Genomic DNA, 21,971 nt, shown 5'->3' with positions numbered 1-21,971 from the left:
CCGCCAGCAAAACTTCAGAAGGATACCCTCTCCCTCCTTCCCGCCCAACTTCCAGGTGTAGGATACCTTTACTCAAATTTGGACCATACAGCCCACTGGCAGGTTCAACTAACACCACACTTCCCCCATGCCTTCTTTTCAAGATGATCCTTCATCGCAAGGTCCATTGGCCTAAGCACTCTTCAGTAAGATCCTTGCTATTACAAACAGAAAGGCAGCTGCCGAAAATTTACAACTGTTTAAGTTGCATTCGTGACTGCTCAGTCAATCTTTGACATGCAGTTCACATGACATTTCAAACTATTTCACTTTCATTTGTGCTTTGTTGCACTTTGATTGCAATTAGAAAATAATGTACAGTGATGATGGCAGAGTTAGTGCGATATTTCACAAACAGCACATTATTTCAGAATCACAATCAAATTGCTAAAAAATTCCCTTAAAATCCCTGTAGTTTTCAAAATCAATTTAAAGTGCCCCTAACCCTTCAATTTGTTTTCTTTTGGTAGATTTCCATATCTTTGAAGAACTCATTTTCGAAAAATTTTTTGAGAAATATTGAATCCTTTTTTTTTACGAGCGCTACAAGTGAAGGCAGTCTTGTCGATATTTCCACTTATCGTTCGCATTAGTCCCCCACTCGGCCAAATGTGTCCAAACATGGAGCGTGACGTAAGAAAAGGACATCGTGCAAAAATATCCGAAGATTCGCGGTAATGCTTCAATTGTAAACAGAGAAAATGGTTAAAAAGTGCGTGGTTTTTGGATGCAGCAACTCTCAAAATGTAGAGAAAGGAATCAGCATGCATAAGATTCCTTCTGAATCCTTCTAATGTCCTTTTCTTACGTCACAGCAAAGAAAGTGTCAAATATCGGAGGCTTCTCATTGGCTCGTTCCTAATGAGCCCACGAGACAAAAATTTGTCCAGCGGGGCTTTGAGCGCGCAAAAATTTAAAAATTTCAGTAACTTTTAGCGCTCGTAAAAAATAAAGGATTCAATATTTCTAAAAAAAATTTCAAAAATGAGTTCTTCACAGCTATGGAAATCTACCAAAAGAAAACAAATTGAAGGGTTAGGGGCACTTAAAACCCTGCTTTAACAGCCCTTATTAAAAATAAAGTTGGCCTTTTGACAGAAACATACATACAGAAAACAGAGTATCAGCACTCTTAATCAGAACAAGCTGTTTTATTATTCAGCATTATTACATTTTTTTCAGAAGAGGGGTCATCTGGTCTTCTGATTAGCATCACATCAACAAAGGACAGAACATGAAAAAGAAGAAAAGAAACACATTAAACTTCTGCCTCTACATTAATATCACGACCAGTACAAAAAGAAGCGTGATAATCATGTGATTTTCTGAACAGAGAGACTTAGAATCACGTCTATGGCAATTTTGTTTTCTTGAAAAACAATAGTGCGCAGATGAGAATAGTGCAAAATAAGTCTGACCTTTGATACTAATGCAAAACTACTCAAATTTACTGAGAAACTGAAATAGGTTGTGGCAAACATATGATAACCCTTGCCACGCTGTACTTTCTGAGGTTTACAGTAAAATAATGCTATTCTAAATCTATCTAATACCATAGGGCTGCGTAAGTTAGAAATAGCTTATTACAGCTGAGAACTACAGCAAAGGTGATTTAGCCACATATAAACATAAAAAGTATGAAAATTCTGTTAAAGGTAAGGTTTTTACATCAAAAACACAAAGGTGAAATTTTTTGTGGGTCTGTGAGTTTGCTAAATCATTTTTTGATGATTTAGCAAACCCTAGGGATTGTCTGGGGTACCAAAGGGTACCCCAGACAATCCCTCTCTCCACTCTGTCTACTCTCCTCAAGCTGTCAATCTTTTACAAAGTGAAGTATTCTGGACTGTAAAAACACACTTTTGCTAGATGCCGATACATTCACTTCAGTGGTATTTACAACTTAGGAAAATTGCTTAATTAGAGCACTCGACTATTTAATAGACAGTTGCTATGGTCACTACAGTGTCTGTATTAATAGACTTTGAATTCTCCAGTGATAATGGAAAAACAGCAAAGCATCCCTTTGGCAACACAGTGATTAGGGCTGTCACTAAGCACCAGGAACTGACGATTTTCTCTACAGACATGTACCTATTACAAGTCAAAACCCTAGCCACCTTGACAGAAAAACAAAGCATTGACACCAGTGAGGGAAAAGAATCCACAGCTACTGTATTCACTTCCCCCACCCACTTCAATAATTAACAGCAGCCCTGCGGTAAGGAGACACATCTGTACAGTACCAAGCAGGTGAAGTCTGGGAGTAGGCTAACCTCAGGGTAATGAGAGCTGAAACAGAAGCTGGCTTAATTGGACAACAACCTAAATTACCACAAATTCACAAAATCAGTTCCACGCTATTTACAAAATCACCTACTCACCTAATCTTCATCCTCTTCGTCACCATCAGAGCCACCACCCTGGCCCTTTCTCATGTTCTTTCTCTTCACACGACCCGGACGCCCTCCACCATAAGGTGAATTCAGAGAGAAGTCGATGTGCTTTTGAGAGTCCAGACGTACAATGTATGATGGAACATTCACCAGCTGTTTACGTACACTGAGAATAAAATGGATAAAGGGTTTGAGAAAACCAAAATCTTAATGTGTGAGAAGACAACGTTATCATTAAAACTTACAAGTGTCACGTCTTCAGTCAACCTTTTATGGTTGAACTGCTCTCAAATTCATGTTATATATCAAATACAAGAAAGAGTGTTTAACCTGATTTCCAAACATCAAGACATGGGTTGAAAAAAAAAAAAAGAGGTGTAACAGCGGTTTTTTTTTTTTTTTTTTTGACAACTTTGAGGAGTTTGAAAATCGGATGAAACACTCATTCAAGTGTTTGATGAATCTTCTCAAACCATTAATAATAATATATTGGAGAAATTCAAAGCAAAAGTTCCACAAATTTCTACAATAATTAAAATCACATTTTCAAACCTTCTTTGCAGTGGTGATTTCCTTTTGTTTTCTCTTTATCAATTATATAACTTTGAGAACACATTTTCTCGATACAGTGGCCCAAGGTTTAATTCAAACTTGGTCTCATGAATGTTGTGTTTATTCAATCTGTTATTTACTAAACAAGTATTTTCTGACAGCCTAATATAATAATTATTTTGTCATGAATGAACCTGAACCCTAAATACCCTTATTCATCAACAATCAGATAACTTAAGTACACTGTAACAGTGAAAGTGTGTACTGTGAACTCAACCTTGTACATGCAGTAGTAGAGGCAGGGTTAACTCTAGAAATTGGTTTCAGATGGCCCACCATTTCCCCTTTGGAGCTTCTAGAGGGCCTTCTAGGGGGCACTAGAAGATTCAACTTCTCAAACAGAACATAAGAATTCACAATAAATTGGTGAAATAAAATTGGTATTCATGACCTTTCACACATTAATACCCAATAGAGTACCTTTTCAAGTGAGAGGTCACATTTTTAACTCGTGAATGCGCGCATGCGCAATGAACGAGTTATAGCGATAGCTGGCTTTTGACTTGGTCGATCAGTCGGTCGGTTTTGTCGTTAACTTTCGGGCGTGCGCAGTGAGTGAGTTTCAAATTCAATTAGTGGGAAAAACACGTGAACATTTTTTGTTCACGGCGCATCAGGAAATTCTTATTCAATATGTAGAGAATAATTTGACGATCATTTAGTGCAAGAATGGAGATTTTTCGTGCAATCTGAGCAAAGTTACAAGTTTTTTCAGTTTTTCAGAAAGTCCGGGGTCGTAAACTCAATTACTGAAAAAAAAAACGTGAAAATTTTTTTTCACGACGCGTCAGAATTCTCTCATTCATTCTGTAGAGAATAATTTGACAATCATTTCAGTGTAAGAATGGAGATTTTTCGTTGAATCTGAGCAAAGTTATAGGTTTTTTTCGTTTTTTTCTACAAAGTGCGGTTTCTTTTAAGAATTAAAAATAATTTAATTTAGAAATAATTTAATTAAAAATAATTTAATTTGTCAGTTTTCACGCGAAAGCGGAACGTGCCATGTCACGCATCATTGACGTCGTAAACAAAATTATGCAAATTTCTGGTGAAATGAACACTTTAAGATCTTGTCAGCTTTCATAGAGGTTTCACAGGGGAAAAATGTTTCATTTTCGAAATTTACAACTGGAAATTTATGGGAAAGCAAAAGGACGCGGTCGATAAATAATTCTTATTTAGCAAGAGCTTGTCATAGTTCATTATTTTTACTTGAGGATTGCGTGGACTGAACTCCAAAGGAAAAATTTCACGCATTTATGTCGGGCATGAAATGTAATGCGATACTTTGTTGAACATATTTCCCTTTGTGAGATCGGCTTGCCCTACAGTAATTTTGTAATTTTAATTCCCAAAGAAACTTCACTTGCCCATCGGGCAAGTGATGGTTAGAATCCACTAGCCCGATCGCGAAATCCAGTAGCCCCGGACTATCGGGGACACGAATTTGCATGACGTAGCTGCACATGGCGTGCTCCTATGAACTTTGAATAAAAAAAACGCGTGATTTTTTTTAATCGGCGCATCAGAATAATCGGCTTATTCAATCTGTACAGAATAATTTGACAATCATTTTAATAGTACAAGAATGGTCATTTTTCGTTACATAATCGGGCAAAGATATAATTTCTTTTAGCTTTTGAGGAAGTTTCCGTAGCCGTCTAAATTTCAATTACTATGTGTCATCTGCATTCACGAGTTGGCTCACAGGAGCCTTTGATTAGATATGCAACTTTTCATACGTTGCTTTGCGGAGTAGCATTTTCAAGTGTGTAGCGTAGAAAGATTTCAAATACTACCTTGTCCTCAAAAGGTATTCAATTACCTAATCTAACGCTCTCTCTGAAATAGGAACATAGCCTTGCTTAGTAACATCTGTTTGCCATGTTACTGCAAATTTTGCATTCCAATACATTTTTTATTTGTGGTAATCCTGCAGGGCCACGCTCTAGAAAAACCCTTGAAGAAACCCAGAGATTTTGATTTTGTAAGTTAATGTTTGGAAGGTTTCTGAAAGTTTGCAACAACCTTCAAGTGGTTCATTTGTCCTTTGAGGAGGGGAACAGTTCATTCTAAATGAATATGGCTAATTTGTTATTATTTAATAGAATAAAACTGCAGTGCTTGTTGTATAGGATCCTTGTGAGTGAGGTCAGTTTGACCAATTTGTTTCTCTAGAGATCAGTCATTTGACAACCGCATTAGTTTCTTGACTTGATACACAATACACAAGGATTTCAAGTGAAGTGCTTTCAACTTACAATTCTGTAGTATTATAGTTTTAAGTAATGTACTCATTAGAAAAACTCGTTGGTTCGACTGCGTTCCAATACAAAAACCCAATCGAACCCACTTATTCAATTCGAATGAGCACGGTCCATTTAGAACGCAGGGCCAAGGAGATAAAACCATCTCCGTATTTTAGAAGCTTGCAACAAACTACATAAAGCTCCCTATTCTCTTTTATTTGTTCGCATCGGTAGTTTATTCTTTCGTTCAAACTTTTACCATTAGTACAAGCTCCTTTAGGAAGTCTCTGTCTAATTTCAAAGGCTTACCGTATGTGTCTCTGGCGGATCAGAACTCGAGCATGGTGGATACTCTTCGCCAAACCAAGCTTGAACACTTGCGTTTGAAGACGCCTCTCCAAGAAATCTTCGATCCGAAGACCCAGCACGTAATCGAGCTTCATTCGGCTCTCATCTAGCACACCAATACGCACGAGACGTCGCAAAAGAGCGTTGCCTTCAAACAACCTTCTCGGGTCTTTCTCTTCGAGGGTTAACAGCTCTCGGGCAGCCTTACGAATCTTGGCCAGGGTGTACTTCACACGCCACACTTCACGCTTGTTGCGAAGTCCATACTCTCCAATAATCTTTAACTCTTGATTTAGGCGCTCTTTCTCAAAGGGACGCCTGGGAGTCGTGTAGGTTTTACTACACACAATCTTCGGCATCTTGCTGAAGACAAAATGGCGATGAAAAGGAAAGAGAAGAGCGGCCGCAAAGCATTTCACCACGTGGAGACGGAACATGTATTCTCCATATCCCCCTCTAGAACAAATGAACAACACTTGGCACCAGTTTCTCTCGATCGTTAGGATTATCTTTTCCAAAACTTTATCTTCTCGCTCCCCTCCCTTCTCTTCCTTTCATTGGTTATTTATTCTCTTATTTTTCTCTAAATCTCTTTCTTGTTTTTCTTTTATTTATAGCTATTATTATTTTTAGTGTTAGATTAGATTGTTGACGTTCGCAAGTATAAGTGGACACACAAACCATCAACAGTTACAAGTCTCTTAGTTCTCTCAGAGTCCAGCGGGCGGCCGAAACCCCCCACCCCCGAACGCGCTTGAAAATCGCCTACCGTTAGGAGACGCCACGCACAGGGGGGGGGGGGGGGTGCGTCCTTTTGCTACTGCGCATACGCTTTGTGCATCTTAGGGTGCTCTAAGGAACTCCAGTCTCCAAAATTTCCACTCGGCTAATCAATACCAAGAGAGGATCATCCTCTCTTGACTGGAGCTGGCATGTACAAGAGGGTTAAGCGGAGGAAAATTTTTCACGTGCATTATTCTTCTGCAAGAGTCTCCATTGCAAGCTAGATCCAGTATAATAACAGGAATACAGATATGGTCGATTTTGTAATGGCCTCGTTTTGAAGCAGCAACCAAAGGCAACACTGAAGAGGCCCATTGAACATTTTCGTGAATAGCGGGTGCTCATCAACAGGTCACAACTCAAGCAAACAATAGCTGCTGGTAATTTTGAATAGAAAAATGTTTGTTTTCAGGTAAACCAACACCTCTAGTTCTCTTGGTTGAAAGTCCCTCACATCCTGTGATCTAGACTTTGAGATTTTGGTCACTTGTGAAGGCTGAAAATGGAGATGGAAGGAAAAGATGTCCTCTCATATTTTTCGAGCGAACAGTTTGAGACCAACTCGAGCCCTGGTGGTCGCTTTCATTATGTCATTGGCATATTTCATTGGACAAGGTGAGAGAAAGATCTAGAAGAAAGGAAATCTTAAAGCATTTAACCTTTACCTATTGTGAGGGAAAACTCAATTTAACAGCGTAGGCCTACACTTGGTAGAAACTGGATCGTTATCTGCTTGACTGAAAAAAGATTCCAAACGATATACTTGTAGTGTAAAAACTCAGCAAAAATAAATAGCAAAGCAGATAAACTGAAGTTCCCAGACCTGTGGATTTAAGTCACATCTTACGTAACCTGATCATGATCCCATATATAGTGATACGGTAAATTCCTAGCGAAAGCGATTCGCTCAGAAGCGAGGCGGTTAAATTTGGTTATTGTTTGGCAAACTCACTGCTCTTATCACAACAACACTTAGTGCACCAAAATCAAACTTCACTGGCTGTTGACTGGTAATTCGTCAAACTGCGTTAGTAGACTTATCCAGAGTCGTCTTCTTATGCGCGCCGAAAAGAGAGACAAACGAGACTTCCACAAAAACGGACTTTGAGACAGTCTACTGCGTTAGGTGCGGCGACTAAAAAGCTAAACTGTGCTAGAAACTATAAACGCTCTTTGCCAGGCGAAATTTATGGTGCTCAGCAAGCCGGAAGTAAAGTAACATGACGAATATTTCAAGTACTAACGCTGCATCACACACGTCTAAATTTACATGAACGATTAGACTAAATATAAAGCGAGTTCGCGATCAACCTGTCATAGGAAATTACTGTACAGCTACATGGTCACTTTTTAGCCGTGTATAGGATCTTTAACAATTATTCTATGAGAGCACGTTGAATATGAGACGATAGATAGCCAGCGAGACGCGTAACGCCGAGTTGTTTATAATTCTTTCATATCCAACAAGCGCTGTGACCCTGCGAGCAGAGTCTCCATCGAAGGAGACTCTGCTCGCAGGGTAACAAGCGCAAGGGGATAACTGTTTTATTAAAAACAATCAAGAAATATTGCTAGATCTTGCTTATATTGCTTTGCGAGAAAACCAGAAGACAATTTAATGGTCTCTAGTTCTCGGGCATGGTATAATGGTTCACATACCCGCAAGGCCGCTAAGCCAATCAAATCCCCGGAAATGCATTATACAATGATCGAGTTTTTAATAATAGCTGATATCCCTTGACCACTTAGCCTATCAGAACCCTGGAATTGCATCCAGTGATCCAATTTTGAAAAATCTTCATCATTAGCTAACGGGCCGAAAATCTGGAACCGCTGCTCAAATGAGATGTCATGGTTTGGCCAATGAAGTTATACAACTGAGCGGTGAAAAATGAGAGATAATTTATGTAAACAATCAGAATAAGGATGAAAAGTGGTATTGAATTGTACAACGCTCGTTAAAAGAATAGCCAGACCTGTTACTACTTAAATTGTATAGTCTGCCTTCATCCTGCTCTTTGTAAATTGTGATAATTTGAATCATTTGATTGGAAAGTAAATAATATTCAGGCGTAATTTAAAGGAAAGGCTATCTTTTTACAATGACTGCACATAAACCGAACCAGCCGATATAATATCCTTTCACCCGACCTACTATACTCTAAATTTCGAGACTTTTTTCTGCTGCCACAGTACAACGAATATTCGGTTCATTTATTGCTCATCGCTTCTTTGCCACCGTTTTTGAAACAGCAGTATTCATATCCTCAATATTCTTTTTAAGTTTCCTTTGGATTTCTTTCTTCAATTTGTCAATGTGGGAATCTGTTATTTTAATTTTAAAATTTCTCCGATATGCCATTTTAAACCGAACGAGAACTTTTTTGGGTAACAGGCGGCACACCGTTGTAATCATACACATAATCATGGCCTAGGGGCTACTTCTATTTTCTTTAACAGGTTTCCTTTCATTCCTGAGAAGTTGTCAAGTTCGCACCAAACCCGTCTGCTTGTGGAATGAGTTCTCGGATGTTGTTCTAGTGATAGTGTACAACTATCCTTTCTACTCGAGTATCCCGGCGCTAACTGCACTGTACAAGAATGCATTTCCTACGATGATGTTCTGCGGACCAAGAGAGGCCAAGAAGGTTAACTACACAGTCGAGACTCTTCACATTCACAAAGGATTTTTCGCCTACACGTGCATGTCACGTGCTATGGAGAAACATCCGGGTTACTCAGGATATTTGCTCATCAACGATGACGTAATGTTAAACTACTGGAATCTAGTTGGCTTGAAACGGGATGTGATATGGGAGGGGCCCAAGGAACCGATACGCTTTCAGAACTATAGTCAACCCGAAAGATGGTACTGGTGGAACAGCACCTGGGGAATGAAAACATGCCAAAGGGCTTTCAATGAAATCTGGGCAATGCGGGAATCAAGTCTGGATGAATGGCAACCAGAACTGATAGATAAACTCACGGATGAACAAACGTTTCTGCGCACCACAGTATGGAACACGAAAATGGCGCTGGATGTTTTGCAAAAGAACGGAAATGGTACATTGTATTGCTATCATGGCCGCTCAGATGTGTTTTATATTCCTGGAAAATTCGCGGATTTATTTAAAACCTTGTCTTATGTTTTCTACAAGCATGGGTCTTTCTTAGAAATTGCCGTGCCAACGATATGTAGGATGCTTGACGAAGAAGAGAATTTTGAATATATCCCTGGGGTATACTTACCGGGGAAGTCAGGGGAACCCCCGGTAAGAAAGGCCCGGCACTTTTGGGAAGTGTACGACAAGAAGCATGCATTTCTTCATCCTTTAAAACTTCATTATAAAGGCGATGGTGCTTTGAATTCGATCTTGCTGAGGAACTGGATCATCGAGTATAGTAACGGACTAAGTAAATGTGAAAGAAATTAATGTAGTAAAAAAGGTTTCGTTCTCTACCGTGCAACCTTGTATCGTTGTCGATCGTCTTAGCCCGGATCGAGACTGGAGGCGAAAATGTAGATGTCACGGACTCAGCTGTTTATTTATGGCTTTGTCTTGGGAGGTCCTCTTTGTTGCTCAATGCATTTAGAGGAGTGGCTCTTAAAGGGGGACAAGAACATAACTTTCTTAACATTTAAATCGAATTTACAGTGGCAGATACATCCATCTGAAGTAGATACAAGTTAAAACGCGCCTTTTAACATGTTAATATAACAATAAAAAAAAATTAAAAATAATTTGAGCAAAATGCTCCTCCGTCTCTGCTCTCCCCTACCCCCCTCATTGGGGTAGAGTTACTGGGCGCAGAGTCTCTGCAGAGTCCCACCCTCACCGGTCCACCCGCCGAGGGAGCTACGAAAACCTGATGAAGCTGAAAACATTATATATAGGACGCGACAGCGTCTTTCCCTCCCATGTGGGACACATTTTCTTAGACGTGCACGAGGCACGGCCTCGTTTTGGTGCGAAGCTTGTTTTGGTCCTATAGCGTCATAAAATCACTTTTTTCGTTGACAACTCTGACAGAAGTCTTGAACGTGTGGATTTCTTGACATCTTTTGGGTTGATGTCGATTACATCAAGGATTTTCTTGAAAATGTTCGTCTTAAGGTGGGGGTTCACCTGAAAGCCGTTTTCACGCCGCTTAAAATCGGTCAAATGGAAATATCTTGTTTGCATTTCAAGCAATACAAAAACCCTCCATTCATAACACAAATCAATGATTTGGGGTGTTTTAAGAATTTTTGGGTGATTTTTAGGTATATTTGGAAGGAAATAATTTTTCTTGAAGGATTGGTAAAATTAAAAGAAATAACAAATGTTGAAGATTTAGTGAAGTTTTAAAATTAGAATTTGTAGTTAATAATTAATAGACGGATACCAAGTTAGTCCACTAGCAACCTGGGGTGCTCTTGCGTGGTTATCGACTGTCTGTTAGTGTTCCAAAAATCATTTTCTTTCTTCTATCCATTCTTAAAACCTCTTCAAATTTCACTCAAATTCAGGTAGAGCCCCACCTTAAAGAATAGATTCTACAACTACCTTCTATCGTTAAAAAATCAGTTTTTTTTTAAACTATTAGAATGTAAACATACGTACCGACATAGAGACCTGTAGAACCTTTTGTAACTTTGCTTTCGTTCCTTTGACTTTTCCTCTTAATCTATGTGACTGTTTAATCTAATTGCGTCGACGAAGGAGACGCTTCCTAATCGAGTCGTCCCAATATTGTCCATCATGCCCAGCGCGCGTGTTCCTTGGCGCAAAAAATCGAGAGAACATGTCGGTGCAAAATCGCACCGTCACAATAGCATAATGAATATGACAGTCCATCATGCCCAGCGCGTTTCGTACCCAGTGCCTACCGCTGTAAATGTTCAGCGGCAGCAGCCTACCGCTGTAAATGTTCCTAAGCGCGAGTAATCGAGAAAAGAGGTTGTATATCGGATAGGATGTATATCGGATGGGATTGATATAAAAATAGATACTAGTAGTAATCGAAGATTATAGTGCGTCGACTTAGGCCCCTAGGCTTCTAACTGGGTTGCATAAATCATGTTAAGATTACAGGAACCTGTAAATTAAATTGTTATAAAAATAAATATCAAAAGGTGTCAAAAATGGTTTTAAAAAACATAGACGTTTCTTCAGTGTGGTCATGTCATGCATCTCCAAGGAACTTTTCTTTCACCGTTCATTATAAAAACGTCACAATAGCATCTTCACGTCCCGCGCGCGTTTCGTACCGTTCCTCGTGGTTTCGTTGCGAAAAGTACAAAACGAAAAGTACAAGACAAGGTAAGATCCTTTTCTTTCTGAAATATCCGCCGCATCCTTGGTAGGAATGCCCTATAAACACCTGGGACAGGTAGCATAAAACGTTTCTAACGGCTGTTGACAATTGTTCCCAGACAATAACCTAATGTTTTGCAACTATACTTACAGGTTCCTGTAATCTTAACATGATTTATGCAACCCAGTTAATAGCCTAGGGGCTTAAGTCGACGCACTATAATCTTCGATTACTACTAGTTAATGTGGCTAATTAATATTTATTTGTTATTTACAATTTGTATCTATCTTTTCGCCTGCTTAAGGCGGGCCATGTGACTGACACACCAATCTTTGTTCCCGGAATTTTCGTTCCTATTAGTCAGCACCAAGGAAGCAAGCAGGATGGAATTCACTGGCCTAAAACGTGTGCAGGATCTGGGGACGAGATTATGGACACGCCAGACACTGGAAGACGTCACACCGATGTCCTTTCAATCTCGTATCCAGAGTCCTCAGGCTCTTTGGCCAGCGGTTGGTCGCCAGGAAAGACTCTGGAGAATTTTTTTGATTGGCTGCCCCGTAACAGCTTGCATTAGCAGAAATCCTCTAGTCTAGTACCCCAGAGTCTCTTCTGGCGACCAACCGCTGGCCAAACAGCCTGAGGACTCTGGGTACGAGATTGAAAGGACATCGGTGTGGCGTCTTCCAGTGTCTGGCGTGTCCATGATCTCGTCCCCAGATCCCGCACACGTTTTAGGCCAGTGAATTCCATCCTGCTTGCTTCCTTGGTGCTGACTAATAGGAACGAAAATTCCGGGAACAAGATTGGTGTGTACGTGTGAATAAAATTGAATTGAATTGAACTGAATTGAATTGATATCGTTCATTAGTGTATCCGATCGGTAGATTTCTTCCTTTGATGCGGCCACCTAGATTAGTAGTTGGCTGTTTGCGAGTAACAATAAACTATTTAAGAATAGGTACGCATTGCGTACATGTGGGTAGTACTGTGCACGCGCTGCGGACCTGTTTGTTTACGTCTTACATGCGTGGCGACATATTGGGTAGCGCACTATAGAGTGCACTACACACAAAAATTAGACTAAGAACTGATAAGAAATAAAGTTGAAGTATCCCGCCAAACCCCAGATTGAAAGCGATTTTTCTCTTCAAAGGTAGTGGAGTTCACGTGCAATGCTTGATTAAATTGCCAAAAACTTTTGTATATCTAATAGTCTGCATGGAAAGCAAGTACACAAAAGTTTACAAATAAGGTATTTTATTATAAACGCTTAAAAAATCTGGAGCATATGTTTCGAAATGTTCGCGATAGTTTACAATACTTCGATCGATGTTACATGCTCAAGCATAAATATTAAATTATTAACAATTATTAACGCTTTGTATGCAAGATATTTAAATTTACGAATGTCTCTTGTGTAAGATTTCAACGAACATTCCTGCATGAATATCTTCCTGCAACATTTTGTGGGCAGTTTACGAAAAGTAAGTTAAACTACAAAAAATTAAATTAAATAAATATTGGCTACATATATTTACAAGCAGTAATATTTCAATTATTTCAATTAAAATGATGTTGTATTGACTCAAACATTGAAGTCTACCAATATATCCTTTATCCTTCTCACAGAGACAAATATAAATAAAATAAAATAAACAAATTCCTACATTAATTTACACGCAGTACTTTCCTGTTGTTTGAATTTTCGTCCCTTTCCGCGCATTCGATGTCTTCTCCTTTTCGTCATCCTGGTTTTCCTGATTCGCCTCTCTTTTTCTCTGCTGTTGTAGATTAAAGTTCGAAGCATCTCTAAAAATACTTTTTCCACTCTGAAGTCATTTTTCGCCGATGTCTCGACGTATTCTCCTTCGAGGCGCGAAAGAACCGAAAGCGATTCGTGTCCCTGGCGAGCAGTTACCACACGATCAACAACCTCGATGTCTAACTTGTTGCCAACAAGAATAACTGGCACAGACTCTTCGCTGTTTCCTCGAAGTTGGGAAATTTCTCCCATTGAGCGTACAGCTTCTTTAAAAGAGGACATATTGTCCAAAGCGTAGACAACGATGAAACCGTGGCTCGAATTCAACGCTAGTTTTCGCATGACGGGGAAGGAATACGAACCTGCCGTGTCAACAATACAGACGGTAAAATGAGTACCGTCTACATTCACGGAGTGGATGTAGTAATCGTCCACGGTCGGGACATGATTTTCGTTGAATGTCTGGCCAAGAAACGATCTTAACAAAGCCGTTTTACCAGCGCCTCCGCTCCCCAGTAGTGCGATGCAATAGTCAAACTGCGGAATCGTTGCACATGAAGCCATTTGCGGAACGCCGTTTTATATAACCCCACGGATATACTAACCAGTATCAACCACCTTCTTCTTGCATCGAATTCGTCTCAGTCACTTTGATTCAATCTTAGATCTTGGACACGACTTCAAACGTTGTAAGTCCGGCTAGCCTGCAACTGCGACAATATGTCGGCAAATGCATTGGCATTTCTCAGGGGAAAGAATTTTCGCGCTGGTTTTATGGATGGTTTGATCAATTAAAATTCATCACGTCTCCGGAAATAAAAGTGAATTTGCCGCGGATTTTTTAAATTTTATCGCCAGTATTGCAGTGTGCATGCATATGTACTCCAGTCCCATATTATATTTTCTAAGTAGCTCGCTGTTACGTGTCTATTGTGAAACCTCTTTATTAAGGTCAAGACTACGAAAACAAACTCATTTTGTGAAATATTGGCAAAGAAATAGTGAAGAAATATTGATAAAGTACTGTTCAACACGGTTTGAATCATTTAAATGTATGATCACTCTTTAATCTAATCAACATATCCAAAACCGAAAGTACCATGTTCAGTAAATGAGTATAGCACCACAGGAAATTCTTGATCAATAGCTGCCATCCGCAGACTCAAAAATCCTAACCACCTTGTTCGGTATCATAACGAGGAAAGTACTGCTTAGTAGCTTTGTTTTGAATAGCACACTTCGGTTTCAATCAAAGTGGGAAAACAAGGTTGCATAACAAAAGGATTGGCCCTTGGCTGAGCGAGTGGGATAAATCAATATACGCCAAGAAATTTCTGGTACTGGCTAAACTGATTAAGATTCCTTTTCACTTGTTTTCTCTGAGATACTAGGCATAAGTAAACAATGCGAACAGGCGCCTGTTTAGACGTTGTACTTCTTGCTGAGTTCTCTTCAGTTGAGAGTTCAAGACAGTATTATAATCACGGCAAAGGCCAACTTTTGCGTATTTTCAATATTTGTCGGTCTGTTCTTATACTCTCTATTCAGTCGTTGATAGTGTTCATCTATTAAATTGAAGCTAGTTCCCTGACTGTGCCAAATTCTTGATATCAGTGATTTGTTGATTCGCAAGCATATTGGGGTGTTGCTCTGCATGCACAGGCCATGCGATGATGATTATTTTTTACGATCACAGTTTGGCAATGCATTTGTTAGCGATTTTGAAGCGAAACACGCTCAATTTAACTCCGCCCCGCTGTATGTGGCTGGTTTAAATAGTGGATAATCTGCCTTCCGCTAGAAGATATATAAGGGAAGATTTTTGTCCTTTTACAGTACAATGTATTGTTTGCAACTCGCTTGGCTCAGCCAAGAGTCAGTACGGTCTTCTGGTTAATAATCTTGTCTTCACTTGCCTTCTACTCCACTTGTAAGATTTCAGAACAGCTTGCCTGGCTTTGTTATCGTTTACTTGAGCTGAACTGGAAGTGCCTTCCCATACTATGCTTCGGCCGTACTTAGCTCTGTTCCACTCTTCCGCAGTTTCAATGCTATCAGTGCAACTAGAGCTATAAAACTATGTCTTTCAAACCAACTACTGTTAACGACTACCATCTAACTACATCAGTAGATTCACCTCAACTTATACTGTAGCTAGTGTAAACATGTTGTCGATGCTATCAGTCAGCTCAGACAGTATGACCAGATGGCCATTCAAATGATATAGGATAAGGGAAACCAGGACACACCAGCAGGAACTATCAAGCTAACTGGTCTCTAATGAAAAGTTAAGTATTGATAAATGAGTGACCATGCATCACAGTTGTGTACGCAACTTCAGACGTGAACGGGATTCGAACCTATGACCTCTGCGATACCAGTGCAGTGCTCTACCAAGCCAACTGGGAGATGGTTATGTTGTGTATTTGTAATATGCCCGTAAAGTTAAGTGAAGTTAGTGATGGAGGTGAAATTTGTGAATGTTTTATTTTTCTAGTTTGAAACGTCAAGAAAGGCTGGTCAAGATTTAGCGGGAACAGTGAACCTTTCTACACAGCACATTTCTTGAAAAAAAAAAACAACAACAACAACAACAGGAAAGCGCCCTAAAAGGCCGACATTCAACGTTGACAAACAATGACACTGCCAAAATTGTTTCAAACCAAAATGACAACTAAATCAATGTCCCAAAATTGACATCACAACAGTATATGTCAGGGGCATTCAACAAGAATATTTATAGAAGAGTGTTTCAAATTCCAAGATCGTATAATATTCGGGCGTTTAAAAGGGTAATTAACATTAATATTAATATTAGTCGATAAATACTTTGTTAATGTTTGATATAGCTTTCTATGTGCATTCAATCATAGGGTATGAGGCATCAAAAGATATGCTAGCCAAATATATAGATCAGAGTTTAAACAATTTGTTTTCTGATTAACAACTTATACGCATTATTACAAGACAGAATTAATCAGTGTGATTTATCAATTTGTCAGTATTGTACACGTGATTTTTATGTACAAAAAAAAAACAAAATGGTAATCGTCTACATAATACATAATTTTAAAACACTTGAATGACTACAGTTGTGTAATGTGAAATATTTTGAGAGAATTACATGTTTTATTGGGCGCTGAGTCATTGCAATGTTTTGTGATTCCTCGTTGTTGTCATGGTAGAATCACCAAGCCCTGTCTTCAGTGGAGTCTCGGTTTCCTGTACTACTTACAAGTCACGTTTTGCTGAGGGTACTAACTGAACAAATAACAAAATATTGCGCACTTTCTGCATTCTCACGGATGTTGCGTTAATTTCAGTACTTAAAAAGCTCTTGACTTACAAAACCATTCTGAAGTACTAAATATATAACTTCCCGAGAAACGCAGTGTGTGTTCGGTCTTCCTGTTGATGCTAGGAGTAGTATTTTCTGGCCTTTTCTACTAGGGTTCATTCAGTACAATAAGGCTCCACGAAAGATAACCAATGCAAGTTTGGATCCAGATGCGAAAAACTGCGCTGACTGCTTAGCTGTTCCCGTGTAAACGATGCCTAACCCTTTTAAAATTAGATGGCTGTTTGACCGTGTTTTAATTTTTTTTTCCTTGGTTGGCAGAGCTTTAAAGACCCAATCGAATAAAAAAGTTATACAGGTCTATCTAATGCAGTTCAAGACCTCTGTGTTTCATCATGTAACGCCTTCTCCGGATCTGGCACGTAATTATATATTTAAAGCAATAGAGGACTTTTTCCGTGTTTACATAGCCTCATCTGAAAACGAGTGGGGTTGGGAGAATTCGAGACAGTTTTGCAAACCCGAGACGCAGTCGAGGGTTTGCATGACTTTCGAGAATTCTCTCAACTCCCCGAATGTTTAGATGAGGCTATGTAAACACGGGAAAAAAGTCCTCTATTGCTTTTATAAAATATTTCTAAAAAATAATTCGACAAATGAAGGGAAATTTTGTTTATTTATTTCTTGATTGAAATAGATGTTCTCAGTACACGCTTTGGACAATCATTTTTGCTACTAGCTAATGAAAACGCGCATCTGACAACACATGAACCAATCAAAATTTGCGTTATAAAAGTCAAAATCATGTTGAAATTTGTGGCAAGCGTCAGCGAGCCCCGTGTTTTCAGCTTTGAATTCTCGTAAATTTTACAGAAAAATACCGAACATTCGGTGAATACTAGAAGAAATGTTCAAAATATACGATTCTGTAAGGAAAGAACTTCAAGATGACTAGTTTATTTAAGATGAAAATGAATGTCACTGTGCATGGTCGCTCCTGAAAGTTACGTGAACTTGCCCGACGTGGCAGCCTGAGATGGCCGAGAAGTCGAGTCGCTCATCGTGCCTTGTGAAGTTTTGCTGTTTAGGAATCATAGCACAAGCAGCGGATCCAGACTGTGAAGTTGTTGCTGGTAATAGTAATCGTAGCAGTAGATTATTACGCTGAGAAAGTCTCGGAGAAAATACATTTTATACAAATTTGACAGCCAAAACACGGCAACGGGCCGTACAAAGTTTGATTTGAAACATTTATAGTCTGTAGCATATAGTTTTGTGTTCGTTTTCATGTACATTTTTTGAATAAAGAATGTCTTTTAGGGAATTTTATTGTGGTACTCAGATGCAAAAATTACCTTGGAAAATGTTTACCGCGCATTTGTTGCTTATTTTGTCGCCTTCACTTGAGCTCCCTCGACGAGGTCGTCTAGCGAGGCAGGCAAAGCGCTGTGGTTCTTCTTTCTTTTGCTTTTTTTCCCTCGGGTTCAGAGGGGAGGATATAGGCACACCCCGATCAAAATTTTGGGAAAATTTTTCACCATTTGTACTTGAAATTACTTTTCGAGTCTTGCGAAAGCTTTGAAATGTTTTCAAATTGTGCCGGGAGACACAGAAAGCACGACGTCACAACCGTGTTTTTACATACTCTCATCTAAACACACCTATCGACTAATGAGAGCGTGCGTACTATCTCAAATATTTTATAAACATTAATATTTTCTCTGACACTGACACTTTGCACCTTCCCATAAAAACTGTTCGTTCACCGTAACATGTATTGCAAACGTCATGTTTCAAATTGGATCCGTAAAATAGTATATTACCAATGGCAAGAACCGAAAATTACTTTTGCAAATGTTAACGCTTTTTCACGGATGCGAGAGCTGACCCGTTTCCCGCTCATAGTCCCGGTGGGTAAGGCCCGATTAGTCGGATTCAAACAGGCAAGATCTAATGCAGGCTCGATTACCAGCCGCTGTTCGGGAAATGAAAGCCGGACCCGAGGGACCGGCGGAAATCGAACCTAGACTTAATGGCAATTGGCAAAGGCAATAGCATTTGCCCATCAACATTGGGTTCGGTACGTTTGAATCAGGGCTAACTTTATCAGGTCCAAAAACTATTTTATATGCGTACTATTCCAAAAAACATCAAATTTTATTGATTTTGAATCTCTGTTACCACTTGTTTCCGATCATGAGGAGCATTAAGATCACTCTTAGTCACTCTTGGGGCCAATAAAATGTTTGCACTTATAACCAACAAACAATCTGGACCCTTGAGAATGATGATTATTCTAGAAAGTGACGCAGGCATACTCGGAAAAAAGAAACCCGAGTTCTCCGATCAGGAGTCGAACCTAAGACCTTCCGATTACTAGTTTGTATGCTCTACCACTGAGCTACAGGAGACTCGTGGGAGCTAAGGCCATTAAACTAGGTTCATGGGAAAAACATCCTGCATACTGCTAGGATTTGAGTGTCGAACGTGTGGTATATGAAAGAAATGTGATGGTATATTTCCAGCCTGGTAAATGAATGAGAATGATGATTATTCTGGAAAGTGACGCAGGCATACTCGGAAAAAAGAAATCCGAGTTCTCCGATCAGGAGTCGAACCTAAGACCTTCCGATTACTAGTTCGGATGCTCTACCACTGGGCTACAGGAGACTCGTGGGAGCTAAGGACCCTTGTTCAGATACTCATTGATCATGCACTTAGACATCGTAAGAAGTCTTAACCTTTTAACCCCTAATATCAAAGAACAGATTCTCCTATCTTGTTCACATACACAAAATGGTTGTTTGAATTTTTGTACCTCTATTTTATACTTTCGTTAACCACCATTTGAACTTGACTGATGATGTAATAAAGACGTCAAAATGTTTTTCTTCAGTACTTCTGTGCCTTATTTTCAAGGAAGTTTGTCTGGCTGATATTAATAAGTATTACATATCATCCGTTCCAAACAATAGTTTTCAGGAGCGACACGGAGTAGTGTCTAAGAGTTAAGGCTTGTCTGTTTACGTGAAAACTGAGATAAAAGACCGTTTTGTTATGACAGCTGGGAAACACACCCGAGTTTCGTTTTGTTTTTTCAGTCGTGTTTCGACGTCATGAATCAGGATTCGTGACCAGGATGCTGTCATACGCTAAAATATTATATAGACTAAAATATTCCCGTGGCACCCAAAATCTGTTGATTGACAAAATGTGTCGATAGGGAGGGGCAGTAAAGTTTATAGTGGTCGCTTTCTCAGAAATTCCCGAGCAGCCAGCCGAATTTCTGCGCCTGGAAAGGCCCACCTGAAACAAATTTATCGCCGCAAAACAAGGTTGAGTGCCCCTGACAGATTGCAAGGCGGCCCGTGTTGTTTTGTGCTGGTGAAGTTTTGGAGAGAAAAGTTCCTTTGAACCAAGCGAGGAAATGGGGAGCGAAGATAACAAAATCAAAACCACTGTTTTGCATTATGTCAGGTGAACTGTAAAGAAATCTAATATCTGCTTCTCTTGGTGAAAAACTACTCACTTGAACAAGCCTCCCGGGGAGCCTGATTCACAAAGCCCTCCTAAGTTGCGATGTATCCTAAGTATTGTTTCTTAACAATAGAGTACTGTTGGAAAATATAAGCTAGTGTCATGCAAGAAACAGTACTTACTTTACATCTTAACTTTCATGTTTCTGGCCCCAGACGTACAAAAAAGCTTCATTTTTTTGGACCAACGCATTCCAATGTTTGTCTGCACTAAAACTTTGTTCTTAGAGTGTGTTTGCTAACTAGAGACAGGGTCATCTTAATTTGCCAAAGCAGCGATAAAAAAATTTTTAAGACAACAAATAACGATTTCATACAGCAGTCATCATTTCCATTACTGAGGATAATGAAAAAACAAATCGTTCATTCCAACTACGAGCTGCTGTATAAAATCGTGTTTGAAATATGAGATTGTAAAAATCCCAAAACCGTTTACAAATGGAGAAATCCTGTTTTGACCAAAGCAAAGGTAAAACGCAGCCACGAGCTACCGTCTGGCTTACAGATACCGTTTCTTCTGGGTCAACAGCAAGAAACAACTCTCCCTCCCCACCCCCTCATCCTCTGAGGTACTGTGGCTGTACAGTAAACCATAGATACGACAATGTGAATTAAGCTACGTTTTGTCTAAATTTTATTCTACAAATAGACGAATAGAGTCCTAATCTACAAGATACGAAACGTATAAATTGATTAACGCATATATCAGAAAAAAAAAGGTATGAGAAAAACTGGCTGGGTGAAGCTGATTGAAAATAAGTATCATTAACTACCATCTGTCTAGAGATGAAACCTAGCCTGCGTAACAGAATTTACGCCTGCGTCTGCGCGCGGGTACAGTATGGTAAAATTCCTAGGTGTGGCCACTCAATGCTAGCTACTAAACAGTACTTTCCTATCGCAACTAGTTGTTATCTTCTACAAGGTGGTTCTAGCAGCACAAATTCAAATAATACTACTACTACTACTACTACTACTAATAATAATAATAATAATAATAATAATAATAATAATAATAATAATAATAATAATAATAATAATAATAATAATAAAGACTTTATTAACAGCATTTCCACGAAGTGGCTCTTCATCCGTTAATATCTAACTAAAGTTAATTACAAGTAAGACAAACTTAAGAAAGGCTGTGTTAAAATGAATAACTAAATATGTGTTCCAAATGCTAACTAAAAATCAATCACAGTCTATTTTTCTTCGTCTCTTTAAAAAATAAAATTGGATCCATGCAGTTTCTTAAAGAAAGGGAAAGGTTATTGAATAAACTAGAAGCTTCACCTTGAAACGTATTGGCGATTGTTAAAGACGAAACCAACACGAGAACATGACGGTTCTCTTTGAATAGGCTAAGTACTTTTTTTTATGCTGTATACCCTTGCTGGAGCGTACGTTTCGATTACTTCTTTCGTTATTCTCAAACTCATTAATAATTCAAAAGCCAAAGAGAAAGGAAATCATGCACCGTGACGTGTTTGGAAATCTGATGAAAAACTCCTCGTTTTTGCATCCTTAATTTCTCCTTCAAAATCAGTTTGTTTGAGAACTTATATCAAACACTCGTCACAGTGTTTCATCACTTAATCAAAAACCTCGAAGTTCGTCAAAAATACTCCGCTACGCGTCGTGTTTTCA

The 21,971-nt window shown here is 39.1% G+C and overlaps 3 protein-coding genes across 4 annotated transcripts; 1 reads left to right on the top strand and 2 right to left on the bottom strand.

The window, feature by feature from the left end:
* Window positions 1-1,171: 1,171 nt before the first annotated feature.
* LOC146461096 (small ribosomal subunit protein uS4) lies at window positions 1,172-6,045 on the bottom strand. 2 transcript variants are annotated; one of them, XM_085087304.1, is made up of 3 exons: window positions 5,606-6,045; window positions 2,424-2,601; window positions 1,172-1,238 (listed from the first exon to the last, which is right to left on the bottom strand). In XM_085087304.1, the coding sequence occupies exons 1-2, from the start codon at window positions 6,001-6,003 to the stop codon at window positions 2,424-2,426; spliced, it is 576 nt and encodes a 191-aa protein (XP_084943430.1). In that variant the 5' UTR covers window positions 6,004-6,045; the 3' UTR covers window positions 1,172-1,238. The 2 variants fall into 2 exon arrangements, with proteins under 2 accessions (XP_084943430.1, XP_084943429.1); XM_085087303.1 differs by having other exon boundaries at window positions 1,172-1,241; window positions 5,606-6,044.
* Window positions 6,046-6,508: 463 nt separating this feature from the next.
* Window positions 6,509-10,431, top strand: LOC146461095 (uncharacterized). Its single transcript, XM_085087354.1, has 2 exons — window positions 6,509-7,042; window positions 8,888-10,431. The coding sequence occupies exons 1-2, from the start codon at window positions 6,949-6,951 to the stop codon at window positions 9,859-9,861; spliced, it is 1,068 nt and encodes a 355-aa protein (XP_084943480.1). The 5' UTR covers window positions 6,509-6,948; the 3' UTR covers window positions 9,862-10,431.
* Window positions 10,432-13,044: 2,613 nt separating this feature from the next.
* On the bottom strand, window positions 13,045-14,265 carry LOC146461094 (ras-related protein Rap-2a-like). Its single transcript, XM_085087394.1, has one exon. The coding sequence runs from the start codon at window positions 14,052-14,054 to the stop codon at window positions 13,392-13,394; it is 663 nt and encodes a 220-aa protein (XP_084943520.1). The 5' UTR covers window positions 14,055-14,265; the 3' UTR covers window positions 13,045-13,391.
* Window positions 14,266-21,971: the final 7,706 nt, after the last annotated feature.

This window comes from Pavona decussata, unplaced genomic scaffold (assembly GCF_977016875.1).
Source record: "Pavona decussata unplaced genomic scaffold, jaPavDecu1.1 SCAFFOLD_202, whole genome shotgun sequence".
Classification (NCBI taxonomy): domain Eukaryota; kingdom Metazoa; phylum Cnidaria; class Anthozoa; order Scleractinia; family Agariciidae; genus Pavona; species Pavona decussata.
This window is presented reverse-complemented; position numbering and strand designations above follow the sequence as displayed.

What these genes read in the sequence shown, in the direction of transcription:
- LOC146461096 (XM_085087304.1), bottom strand. Translation starts at nt 6,003, where the DNA reads ATGCCGAAGATTGTGTGTAGTAAAACCTACACGACTCCCAGGCGTCCC. An exon ending in ATCCGCCAGAGACACATACG is followed by an intron (nt 2,602 to 5,605) that starts GTAAGCCTTTGA and finishes TTTTATTCTCAG; the next exon opens with TGTACGTAAACAGCTGGTGA.
- LOC146461095 (XM_085087354.1), top strand. Translation starts at nt 6,949, where the DNA reads ATGTCCTCTCATATTTTTCGAGCGAACAGTTTGAGACCAACTCGAGCC. An exon ending in GGCATATTTCATTGGACAAG is followed by an intron (nt 7,043 to 8,887) that starts GTGAGAGAAAGA and finishes TTTCTTTAACAG; the next exon opens with GTTTCCTTTCATTCCTGAGA.
- LOC146461094 (XM_085087394.1), bottom strand. Translation starts at nt 14,054, where the DNA reads ATGGCTTCATGTGCAACGATTCCGCAGTTTGACTATTGCATCGCACTA.